Source organism: Hemibagrus wyckioides, linkage group LG22 (genome assembly GCF_019097595.1).
Source record: "Hemibagrus wyckioides isolate EC202008001 linkage group LG22, SWU_Hwy_1.0, whole genome shotgun sequence".
Lineage (NCBI taxonomy): Eukaryota > Metazoa > Chordata > Actinopteri > Siluriformes > Bagridae > Hemibagrus > Hemibagrus wyckioides.
In genome coordinates, this window is record NC_080731.1 from 19956413 (window position 1) to 19969970 (window position 13558).

The 13558-nt window shown below is 43.3% G+C and overlaps 1 protein-coding gene across 2 annotated transcripts; it reads right to left on the minus strand.

The window, feature by feature from the left end:
* Window positions 1-660: 660 nt before the first annotated feature.
* Window positions 661-13180, minus strand: LOC131343452 (BOLA class I histocompatibility antigen, alpha chain BL3-6-like). Of its 2 annotated transcripts, XM_058375155.1 has the most exons (7): window positions 12733-13166; window positions 4797-5057; window positions 3204-3479; window positions 2363-2644; window positions 2178-2276; window positions 1941-2028; window positions 661-1805 (listed from the first exon to the last, which is right to left on the minus strand). In XM_058375155.1, exons 1-6 carry the CDS (start codon window positions 12800-12802, stop codon window positions 1976-1978), a joined length of 1041 nt encoding a protein of 346 aa, XP_058231138.1. In that variant the 5' UTR covers window positions 12803-13166; the 3' UTR covers window positions 661-1805; window positions 1941-1975. The 2 variants fall into 2 exon arrangements, with proteins under 2 accessions (XP_058231138.1, XP_058231137.1); XM_058375154.1 differs by lacking the exons at window positions 661-1805; window positions 1941-2028 and having other exon boundaries at window positions 2082-2276; window positions 12733-13180.
* Between the last annotated feature and the right edge of the window lie 378 nt (window positions 13181-13558).

The window sequence follows — 13558 nt, forward strand, 5'->3', positions numbered from 1 at the left end:
AGTGTCTACAGTCAAAACCTCCAGAGCCCCACTCAGAGGACATGGTGATGCTGAACGATGCAGATCCAGAGGGGGGAGTTGAACAAGGAGTCAATCCTTGTAATAATAATAATGTGTCATCATCCGGTGGAGAGGTAAAAGAAACAGATGGAGCTGAAGAGAGTGATGAGGAGATTTCTTCACAGCCTGCCTACAAAAGAATATATCCTTTGAGAAACAGAAACAAAAAAAATATTCACTTACCATACCATCCGCCCAGGAATCGAACCCAGGCTGCGGCAATGAGAGCATGGGATCCTGACGCTGGACAACCAGGAGGCCAAATGGGTAAAGCTGTTGAATTAGTGATCTTAATGAGTAAGATTGCGTTCATAAATTCTTTTTTTAAGTTTTAAAGATAAAGGTGTAGCCATGACATTCCAGAAGGAAACATTTATGAATTAGATTGTTTCCATGGTTAAAGGTTAGATTCCTTCAGTGAATTTACAGATTCCTGTTGATGAACAGCAATGGTGGTAGAAGATCATGGTGCACAATGATGTCTGCTACAAACACACTGCATGGAAAAGGAGATAAATGTTGTGTGTAATGTGTGAAAGTTTGGCACGAATACTAAAACTCTGGTATCACTGACTCCTACCAAGGAAATAATATAACAGGTGGACAACCAGAATTTTATTTTGAGAATGTCGGGACTACATTCTATTTTTCAGGGGAGAATGCAGAATTTGATGTTCATTGTGGCAGTACCTAAAAATGTAAAAAAGTATAAAATGATGAGAAAGAAGCTATATGTTTAGTAAGAACAATAACATTTGCTTATAAAGTTAAAACCAAACTCTAAGCAACCCTCACAGCAACATTAACTCTAATTTAAAATAAATATGTCACAATCTCAACTTCACCAAATGTCAGTTACCAGTAAGAGAGGATTACTTGGAGAAACAATTAAGAGACCAAGAGTCACTCTGAAGGAACTGGAAAGATCCACAGGTCAGATGATCAGATCACACTGCCTCCACCAGCTCCACTCACTGTATAATACTGTATATCCCACCTCTTTACAGGAGTCAGTGTAATGAGATACTCAGTGTTACTCTCTTCATCTGTCACTAGTTTTAATATTAACACTGATCAGTGTATTTATATAAAAATATAGTAAATGATGATTCTGTACATAAATCAACAGAATACAACAACATACAAAATGCTTTAAAGTCTCAATGAATAAAGATAACATCAGCCTAAAAACTGTGTTGGGAGGAAGTATAATAATATTTTTTTAAATACATGAAACAAACAAAGAAAATAAGAGCTAGTTTAAGTGCTTCAGGAAGAGGTAGGTCTTCAGCCACTGTTTGAAGACATCCAGTAACTCGGCTGTTCGGACATATAGAGGAAGTTCATTCCACCACCTTGGTGAATCCTCTGATGTTTTAGAGAAGAAATCAACATGAGCATGTCACAATATGGGAGGAAAAGGACAGTTGATTGTCCATAAATACCCGAAGGTTGTGAGCAGTGACCAAAGGGGAGTTTTTCAGGGATATCGCAAGATCCTGGGCTGGGGATGATCCACCTGGAATGAGCAGCAGTTCAGTTTTGCTAGGACTGACTTTTAGCTGATGAGCCGTCATCCACAATATGTCCACCAGACACTACACAGAGCAAAGCTAGAAACCACCTTCGTTTCAGCTGAAATACAGCTGCCATCACCTTCAGTGTAATGAAGGACAGAAAAAAATATTAAAAAGTGTGTGTGTGTGTGTGTGTGTGTGGTCCTCATCTCCATCTCCTGGTCCCTCCTAGAAAAACAGAGAGAAAGAAACAGGATCAGCTCTGAGCTGAGATTTAATGTGAGCTCAGGTTTTTCTGCTGGATTTTCAGTCCACACACAGATTTTTATTCCATATGACACTGTAAACATCATCATGTCTTACTCTCTCAGTTCAGCAGGAAGACACACAGTCACACTTTAAGACTTGTCAGACGAAGAATCTCCTTCAGAAGATGGAGCACGTTTGAAGCCTGAAACACAGATGATGGACAGACAGTTATTTATCAGTTTATCAGTTCAGATTAAAAACAAGCAAAATATTCATCAAATCTCCTTCAAGAATTAGAAAGTGTAAATCTGTTCTCTGAAAACTTCACATCTGCCTCCTTCCACCTCTCACCAGAGTTCTTCTTCTTCCAGACCATAATTCCAGCAACAACGGCAACGAGAACAACGAGAGCCACGAGAACACCAACGATGATAGGCATCAGTCCTCCACCTGTTAAATCAGCACAGAGTCTTTATTATCTGCTGCATCAGGAAATCAGATTTATTGTTTATACTGTATGTGGAGTTGATCAGGACCTTTTGGTACTTCTAGCACTAACTCCTCCTTCAAGCTGCTGTGCTGAATCACGCAGGTGTAGGTGTGTTTCTGCAGATCCTCAGCTGGGACTTTCAGAATGCTTCTCTTCTGGAAGCTTCTATCCTCGTTGGGTAACGTCTCTCTGAGCTCCACGTCCTCGTTCACGTCCTCTCCGTCCTTCCTCCAGGAGATTGTCACCTCTTTGGGGAAGAAACCTGTAGCGTGACACACCACCTCTGGAGAAGGTGAGTGTTTCTGGAACACTGATGCTGTAGGAGGATCTGCAGAGACACACAGAGACAGAAATATTAAAAGTCTCTTCTGTTCTTCATATAGAAACTCCTCATGTGAACCCTGATGAAGAATCGTGAGAGACAGAGAGAGGGGGCAGAGCTTCCAGGGGGTCAAGTGTTGATCATTCCAGATGAGCGTCTGGATTCTCTCCGGTTTGGTGTTTACTGAAGGGTTAAAGGGATTGTTGTGTGAGTTTAAGAGAGAACTCAGAGCAGCAAAACGTGGAAAAGTCGTCAGCTCTGTAAAGAACACCAGGAAAAGTCACTTTACACACTGAACTATCTGAAGAACCTCGTCACCTCATTTCCCCCTCAGTGAAGGTCAGTGTTATTGGTCATGTGATCAATATTTTCTGCTACGAAGATCTGAAAGGGTTTAGATTTGGACACAAAAATAGATTCATACTTTTAATCATACAAACAGAAAATCTCTAAATGTACAGCTTTTATAGAATAAACTAATTTTTCATTTCCAGATTTAAATAATCAGACCACAGGAGAAGTGTGTGTGTGTGTGTGTGTTACAATAACAGATTACACACTTTACCTTTCCTCTCCAGAGTCTCTCTGCCGTAAGACATGTACATCTTTAACCACTCGATACAGATGTTCTCCAGGTAGTTTTTCCGGCCCACAGTTTCACTAGGATCATTATCCCACTTGTTTTTGGTGATCAGAGCTTGTTGTTTAGCTGCAGTCCAGGTTTCAGTCTTCAGATCCAGACTGATAAAATCTTCTCCATCATAACCTTCCTGTCTGTATCCTCTAACAGTCCCGTCATCATCAAACTCACAGCCATACATTAGCTGCACTGTGTGAACTCCTAACACACACACACACACACACAGACCCAGAGGTGAGTGTAATGAGGTTCAGCTGTCTCCTTCTACACTTTCCACTCAAACACCACACTTTACTCCTCATTGAGTTCTTCATCACTCACACATTTACATATTATTTATATTTAGTGAACTTTTATTTCATTTCTGCCTATTTATATTAATCTCTTTATTTTCCATGTGTGATTTTCTCTCATATTAAACATAGAAGGTTGACTTCCTTGTCTTTAAAGTGATCACGATTGATAAGCTAAGAAAGCGACACACCTTCACTTGTGATTGCGGTGCCCATGTCGGCTGCAGCTGGATTTTGCTACAAGGGGTGCCAAAAATCAAAGAGGCACTCAAAGAAGCCCCTCACCATCATCTGGGCTCATCTGACCAATACCAGCATATAGGCCTCTGCTCACCAGGTCTAAGCTTTTATTAAAGCAGGTGAGGGTCTGGACAGAGGGAGCCATGTCAGCATTGCAGGACTGTTCTGACTGTACTCACGGTCAGTGATTCGTGAGGCTGCTACCAAAGATCAGATCATAGATGAAAGGGAGTTTGCTGAGGCTATATCAGGCGAAAAATATATAAATGTCAATGCCTGTCATTATGAACATCACAGTCCAGGCAAATCAGAAACCATGAATAACCCCTGAGGTTCAAGCCCTGCTGGATGTCAGAAATTCTGCATTTAAACCTGGTGGCACAACCACACTCAGAACTTCAAGAGCCAACCTGAATAATACTATCAGAATAGTAAAGAGAACCTATGAACAGAAAATTCACAGTCATTTCCTTGACCATAGAGACACCAAGATGCAGTGGCAAGGAATTCAATCTGCCACAGATTACATGACTGTTCCCCAGTGCTGTAACAATAGTACTGATTTCTGAAATTAACGTCAACAATTACTTTGGTCAGTTTGAGAGGCTTGACAATTTACCAGCAAGTAAGGCCACTTCACAAAACAGTGACCAGGATAAAAAGGCTTTGGAAAGAATAGTGAGGGTGGCGAAAATAATTATTGAAAGCTTATTAAATATTGAAAGCTTGTTGAAAGCCACCAGCATCATCTTTTACTCCACTCACCCCGTCTCTGCTTGTTTTCCCTATTATTGATTCTCTCATAGACTACCATTTAAGTTATTTATTACCTTTTTTTTAATTGTGATTAATTGTGTTTAATTTAAGTTGTGATTTAAATGCTTTGTAATTTTGTTCTCCTTTGCATCTTCTGGTGTACAAATTTAAATGACAATAAATTGAAATTTACTTATATTGACTTGACCTTCACTGTGTGTGTGTTTACCTGTAGTCTGATTAAAGCGCTGCATTAATATATCCACACTGGCTTTGATGTTCCCCTGATTCCCCTGCAGCTTCTGTGTCTCTCTGTTCCAATAATCTTCTTCTACATACTTCTGTATCCACTCCGTCGTTGGGATCATTTTCCTGATGTTACTGTCATAATATACAAACTGTGCTCCATCCACTTGACCCACCAGAGTGAATTCTGGGAAATTTATTCCAGGTGTAACTCCAGTGAAGAAATACTTCAGAGAGTGTGTGTCTGTAAAAGTGTAAAAACACACATTAACACTAACTCAACACACACACACACATTAACACTACATCACTAATACACACACACGCACACACATTAACATTACATCACTAACTCAACACACACACACACATTAACACTACATCACCAACTCAACACACACACACACACACTAACACATCACCAACTCAACACACACTGGAAAAAACTGTAAAGCTGAAAAATATACATTCAACTTTAAATTCAGTCATAATAAGAAAAGCTCACAACCTCAAAATATCTATCTATCTATCTATCTATCTATCTATCTATCTATCTATCTATCTATCTATCTATCTATCCATCTATCTATCTATCTATCTATCTATCTATCTATCAGTAACATCCCAACACGAACATGAGCCTTCCCCGGAATACTAATTAATCACATGACACTCTCCTTGTTTCTCACGGGCATAATACCCCATGCACTCATTGTTTAACCCGAAGTATCGTCCCCGCATGACATACCGAGCGTTCCATGGTTATTTGCTGTTATTGTGTATGATTCCTGCCTGTTTACTACGACCGATTCTTGCCTCGTTTCTGATAGTGTTTTCGTGTATGACCCTGTCTGTTACTCTGACTTCCCGCTTCGTTTTTCGCTTTTGGTTTTGTTTTCTCTCTCCAGTGGTTTTTCCAGTTTTGACTCGTGCTTGTTTTCTGACTAAGATTTTTGCCTGTGTGTTTATTAATAAATGTCCGCGTATGGATTCAACTCCTACAGCCTCCGGCTCCTCCTTACAGGATACTTCGCCTATGGAGAATCCAGTGGATTTGCAAGCTTCCATTGTCCGCCAAGGCCACATGATCCATGCTTACCAAGATCAGGTCGCGGAGCTACAAGCCGCCAATGCGCAGCTACAACAACAACAACAACAGCCTCAAGCTCAGGTACCTATTGCTGCTCCTCCTGTTTCTATGCCACCTGCTCCTGCTGCACATAGTTTAACTCCACAAAAGGCGCTACCGAAGAAATTTGATGGATCAGCTGATCGCTGCCGGGCTTTCCTTCGCCAGTGTGCTAACTACATCAGCCTGAACTGTATAGCTGCGATACAGCCAAGTGAGCATTTATGCTGTCTCTCCTCACGGGACTGGGCATCGGCAGTGTGGGATGCGGATCCACAAGTAAAGACTTCAGTTGATTATTTCGCAGGGCAGATCAGCGAGGTCTTCGAGTACCCAGCCGGGGGTAAAGACATTTCTGTGCAGCTGATGGAGATACGCCAAGGCTTGGATAGCGCCGCCGACTACGCCATAAAGTTCTGTACTCTCTCAGCTCAATCGGGGTGGAATGACAGCTCTCCTGGCGGTTTTCCGAGGTGGCTTAAACCCAGCTCTACAGGCAGAAATGGCGTACCAGGATCCCAACACTACGCTATCTCAATTTTTTGGGATGGTGATCCGGCTCGACAACCTGAGGCGCCAGCACCATGTCACTTCAGCCACGTCGCTACCAAGATGTCCAAGCTACTCCAGAGGACATCTCCAAACCCATGCAACTAGGAAGAGCACACGTGTCGGAAAGAGAACGCCAACGCCGTACCGACATGCGTCTATGCTACTACTGCGGTCAACCAGGTCACCAAGTGTCACGCTGCCCTGAGAAACCGACCACATCTCAGGTGGGAGAGACTAAAATTTCTCTAAGGTATCCTTGTCGGCCATTTTGCACTATGCTGATCGTATCACAGTGCTACTAGATTCCGGGGCGGCCGTCAACATCATCGACAGCGGCCTCATCGAGAAATTACACCTCCCCACTTCACCATGCATATCTCCTTTACAAGTGACGGCCATCGACAACCAGCCTATCAGAGAGGGATATCTTTATCGTCAGACTCAACCCCTAGATCTCCAAATCAGGCTTTTTTACCATGAGAGGATCACGTTCTTCGTCATCTCCTCACCTGCTAACCCTGTGGTCTTGGGCCTGCCCTGGCTACAACAATATGAACGTTGCATATCTTGGAGAGAGGGGAAACTGACTGTCTAACTGTCTCTTCACTGCCAGTGCCACTGTTTCTCTCTCACCTCACCACGTCCATGCCTCACCATGTCTGTAGAAAGCCCCGAACCCAATCACGCAGTCAAGATACCCAAGGAATATGAGAACCTGTTTCAAGTGTTCAGTAAAGAAAGAGCCTCTCATCTTCCACCTCACCGCCCTTGAGACTGTGCCATAGAACTGCTACCCAATGCCATGACACCCAAAAGTGTCTACCCTCTATCAATGCCAGAGAGTCAAGCCATGAAGGATTACATTGAAGAAGCACTAGCCTCTGGGTTCATTCGCTCCTCTATGTCACCTGCTGCTGCCGGTTTCCTTTTTGTGGAGAAGAAGGACGGAGGTCTTAGCCCTTGCATTGATTACAGAGGCCTGAACAATATCACCGTCCGTTACCACATCCTCTCCCCCTGGTGACCACAGTTCTGGAACAACTTCAAGGGGCCACGATATTCACCAAGTTGGATTTACAGAGCACCTATAACCTCGTTCATATCAAGGTGGGGGACGAATGGAAAACGGCTTTCCACACGACACGGGGACACTATGAATACCTGCTTCATGCCCTACGGTCTCACTAATGCCCCCACCGTGTTTCAGTCTCTGGTGAATGAGATTCTCAAGAACATTTTAAACAAATTCATCATTGCATATATAGATGATATTCTAATATACTCCTCCTCCCTCAAAGACCACATCCGACATGTACGCCTCGTCCTGTCCCGCCTCCTACATCATCACTTCTACATCAAATTATAGAAGTGTGAGTTCCACCGTACCACCATCACTTTCCTAGGTTATGTGCTCTCGCCGGGGAAGGTGGAGATGGATCAAGCCAAGGTCCAAGCTCTCTGACTGGCCTGAACCAGCCACAGTTAAGGACTTACAATGCTTTCTGAGGTTCGCAAATTTCTATAGACGTTTTATCCAGAATTATAGCATGATTGCCAGTCCTCACTTCTGAAAGGAAAGCCAAAGAGACTGTCATGGACAGACCGAGCACATGAAGTGTTTCTAAAACTCAAGAACAGTTTCACCACAGCCCCAATCCTGTCACCCGGACCCAGGCAATCCATTTGTAGTGGAAGTTGACGCCTCCGGCTCTGGGATTGGGGCAATGCCAGCAGGATTCTGGGAAACTCCACCCATGTGCATACTTGCCCAGGAAGCTAACCCCAGCAGAAGCAAATTACGACGTGGGCAACTGTGAACTCCTCTCCATCAAAGCTGCTCTATAGGAATGGCGCCACTGGCTGGAGGGAGTACAACACCTCTTTCTGGTCCTCACCGACCACCGTAACCTTGAATATTTGCGTGGAGCCAAGCGTCTCAACCCCCGTAACTGGGGGCCTCTTCTTCACGTGCTTCCACTTCTCTGTAACCTACCATCCAGGCTCCAAGAACGGTAAGGCTGATGCACTGTCCCACCAGATGGAAGCCAAGAACTCACAACCTCAGTCTGACCCCATCCTGCCATCCCCCGTCATCCTGGCTCCCATACAGTGGAACCTGTTGGAAGAAATATGGAGAGCTCATGCGGAGGATGCTCTGAAAGCAGCCTGCCCTGCAACCAAGCTTTATGTGCCTGTCACTCTCCATCCTAGAGTTCTGCAGTGGGTGCATAAGGCACCCAGTAGTGGTCATCTGGGTATTCGACACACCACGGAACTAACCCATCGTCGTTTCTGGTGGCTCTTTCTCAGTTCCGATGTTGTGGATTACATAAGATCTTGCATTACTTGTGCCCAGTCATGCACCAGTCATCAGCTTCCCAAAGGTCTGCTCGAACCACTACCTATCCCACTCCCTGGTCGCACATTGCAGTAGACTTCCTGACAGATCTCCCAGCCTCGAATGGGTTCACCATGATCCTGGTGGTCATCGACCGGTTCTCGAAAGCCTGCAGGCTGGTGCTGCTCAAAGGATTACCCACAGCCATGGAAACGGCGACCACACTCTTTCACCAGGTATACCGTCACTATGGACTTCCAGAGGACATTGTATCAGACAAGGGCTCTCAGTTTACATCACACGTCTGGCGGGCCTTCTGTTCTCAATTAGGCATCAATGTGAGCTTGAGTTCTGGGTACCACCCACAATCAAATGGCCAAGCAGAAAGACTGAACCAAGAAATCGGGAGGTTTTCTGCTCCTACTGCAGGCGCCAGCAACACTGCTGGAGTGAGTTCCTCCCCTGGGCCGAATATGCCCAGAACTCCCTCACCCATTTGTCCACAGGGCTCACGCCATTCCAGTGTGTCTTGGGTTATGAACCGCTATTGTTTCTCTGGTCTGGAGAGCCCTCCTCCGACCCCACTGTGGATGACTGGTCCAGATGCAGCCAAGAGATATGGGAGAGGGCTCACGTCCAGGTGCAAAGGGCTATCAGTAGACAGAGAACTATGGTAGACCACCGCTGCCGCCCACACCCCACCTACAGGGTGGGGCAACAGTAGGGATGCCACAATACTCAATATAATATTGAACCGTTCTATACGACCTCCATGGTTCAAAACTTGTATGTGAACCACAGTTTTTTCGTTTTTTCCTTAAAATAATTATAACCATGCGTTTTATTACTCTCTGAACTGCCCGTTTGTGTTTGCCTGTACTGTATGTCTATGCGGTGAGACACACTATGATGCAGATGAAACAAAAATGCTAAACAAAAAATTACTGTTACACACGAGTTAGCTACTGACATGGAAATACTACCAACATGACCACACATCTGCAGCTCCATCACCCCAAGATATCACTGTGTGGAAGCAGGATGGCAGAACAGGTAATTCATACCCAACTGGTTCCGACACAAAAAATAATTATAATATAACAATTGCTAAAGATTTTCAGTCGTTTTCGGTGATCGGTGATGTGGGCTTTCGGCAACTCATAAAAGTGCTCAAACCGCTTTACACACTACCGACACGTCCTTTTTTTCCAGACCTCATTACATAGTGGATTGGGAAATAAAGAGCACTGTACTCCAAACCCGTCCCCTGTAATAAAATCATACAAGCGCTAATTTTTATATCTCACTATTTTCTGTATACTATGAATGTGATTTTTGAAGTAAAATAAAGAGAATTGCGACTAAAACCAGTTTTTTTCTTCTTAACATACTTACTGTTCCTGTCACCTAAGCAAAGAATAATGGAAAAAAAACCTTTAATTTGCCAAGCCATCTGAACCGAAAACCCTGGGTAAAACCTGCGGTATGTATTGAATCGTGGGTTAACTGTATTGTTGCATCCCTAGGCAACAGGTCTGGTTATCCACTCGCAAACTGAAGCTCCAGCTCCCGTGTTGCAAGCTGAGCCCATATTTCATCGGCCCATTCACCATCATCCACCAGGTCAACCCAGTCTCCTACCGTCTGCAGTTACCATCCACATACCGCATCTCTCCCACCTTTCCCGTCTCTCTCCTCAAGCCTGCCTATGATCCTCCGTCAAACACCCCCACACAGGACGAGCCGCCACCCCCGCTGGACGTAGACGGGGCCCCAGCCTATAGAGTACAGACCCTCCTGAACTCCCGTCACATCTGTAACCGCCTGCAGTATCTGGTCGATTGGGAGGGTTATGGTCCTGAGGAGTACTCTTTTCTGACTAAAATTTTTGCCTGTGTGTTTATTAATAAATATCCGTATGGATTCAACTCCTGCAGCCTCTATCTATCTATCTATCTATACCAGTAAAAGTTTTATAAAAGAATAAAATTGATACAGCACATGTAAAAAAAAGTCTCTCCTGCAACGTTTCAAGACATTTCTGTGCAGCTAATACAACAGCGCCAAGGCTCAGTCTCTGTGGCCAAATACACTGTAAAGTTCAGGGCACTGGCTGAGCAGGGAATATATAACTATTGTTATTTAGAGTGTATATTTAAAGGAAATGACAACACATCAAAATAAACCAAGATCATGCAGTATTTGCAGAGCTTTAATAACTCAAATAAAACAAAATGCAAATAACTTGTAAACAAATTGTGTTAATGCTTTGGCTAAATAACATTAAGAAATCAGTATTTGGTGGAATAACCCCGATTTGCATGCGTTTTGGCTCCATGATCTCCACCAGTTTCTCACATTGTTGTTGGGGAACTTCATACCACTCTTTTTGCAAAAAAGCAAACAGCTCAGCTTTGCTTGATGGTTTGTGACCATCCATCTTCCTCTTGATGACATTCCAGAGGTTTTCTATAGGGTTCACATCTGGAGATTGGGCAATGGTCTCTTATTTTTTTCCAGAGCTGTATGTTCTGGCCCACAACATATGTTTACAGTCCACGACCCCCCGCTAATTACCCGCTGGGCTATAGATGTTGTCACCGACCTACCGAACTTGCACGGACATATTGTCATCTTAGTCATCATAAATCAGTTAAGGCCTGCAGTGACTTCCCACGGCAATGGAGACAGTCACGGCACTGTTCCACAACATGTTCAGCAACTACGGCCTTCTGGAAGATATCGTATCGGACTGGAGGACCCAGTTTATATCAAGGTTTGGAGGGCCTTTTGGAGGGCATTGGTTTAAACATCAATCTCACTTCAGGACACCACCCACAATCAAACGGCCAATCAGAGCCCCACAACCAGGAGCTAAGTCTATACTTACGCTTATATTTTATAACAGAGTTCCGGACGCCGCCATTCAGCTAGCCGGGCTAACCATGTTTCGTGCTAACAAGAATGCAGCTCTGTGCGGTAAGACTCGCGGTGGTGATGTGTGTGTGTTTACATCAACACGGAATGGTGTAAGGACTCTTTGCTTGTGTCTAATTATTGTTCATCGCTAGTGGAGTTTGTGACTGTTAGATGCAGACCATTTTATTTACCATGGGACTTCACCACCACTTTCATTATCGGAGTGTACATTCCCCCAGCGCTAATGCTAAGGAGGCTCTGTGTGAGCTGTACGGAGCTATTAGCGAGCTGCAGAATGCTCACCCTGACGGACTGTTTATTATAGCCGGAGATTTCAATCATGTAAATCTCAGAACAGTGGTCCCTAAATTCCATCAGTATGTGGACTTTGCTACGAGAGGGGCGACCACGCTGGATGTTGTTTACACAAACATTCCCGGCGCATATTGTGCGGAGCCCCGCCCCCACCTCGGCTACTCAGACCACATCTGTGTTATGTTGATTCCAGGTTAAAACCTGGCCAGCAGGAGCCATCTCTGCTCTTCAGGACTGAACTAAACACTGAACTAAACACTTCCATGATAAAATGGGACAGAAATGATAGCAAGAACAGTAAAAGTGATGATATTAAAATGAGCAGATGGTGTTGTAAGAATTGCGGAGATAAATATTTAAATGAGGATGGTGTCACGCGTATAATTTACTCTCACGTTCGTACCACAAGATGATTGTTGTTGTTGTTGGTGGTGGTGGTGGTGGTGGTGGTGGTGTTGTTGTTGTTGTTAATAATAATAATAATAATAATAATAATAATAATAAGTGCTTATTTCTCTTTTACAGATTGATTGATTGATTGATTGATTTCCTGTATTATTTCTGTGTAACTTTATCAGATTTGACTCTTATCACAGCTTTAGTGTTAAACTTTAATATTAGAGAGTAAATAAATGTAGTAAAGACAGTAAACATTACAGAACTCACCTGCTGATGAAAGATGAAGAGAACAGGTGAAGAAAATCAGAGTCTTTATCACTGAGCTGCAGAGAGACATCTTTCTGTTTCACATCCGGTCAATAACTAAACTAACACTAAACACACACTAATCTCTTATCCACACACTCAATGTCCAGACTTAACTCCACTGTTACTTTGGTTAATTCTGTTGAAGAGTTTATAGAAAATTACCGATCCTTTCTTGTGTTCAGATTGATCTTGTTTACCTGCACACGTCCCTTTAAATATTTCTATCTGTTCAGATTGAGTGTTTTTCCTCATTCTCGGTGTCTAAGTGAAAAGGGGAGGGTGTACATGGGGCAACCAATCAGAACTCAGGATTCAGTCGCATCACCAGTTTCTGAGGAGATGTGAGGAGTACAGAATTATTCTGAAAGTGAAACAATAAGGAGGGAAGAGTTTATGATCATCACTCTTTATATTTTCATCTATTTCTAATTGAAAGACGTTAAATACATTAGTATTTATTATTGTTGTTTTTATTATGCATTTGGAGTCTGCAAATGTTATAAATGTAGCTGATCACTGCTATAATCAGAGCAAGTCCTGGTGGACAAGTATTTTGTAGCTTGAAGACACGTGTCATAACCACCGAGGACACGATTCCCATCAACGATCATTCATACATGAAGCTTCACACTTAGATGAGGTCCACAATGGAACGAGAAATGCTTATTGGGTTTATATTCATTATTTTAATGATCAGCTGCTTACTCCTAGCTCCTTAACCTGACCCTATTAAAAATGAAATATTTTCAAGAGCTGGGGAAAATCTGGATTAAAGAATAAAAGT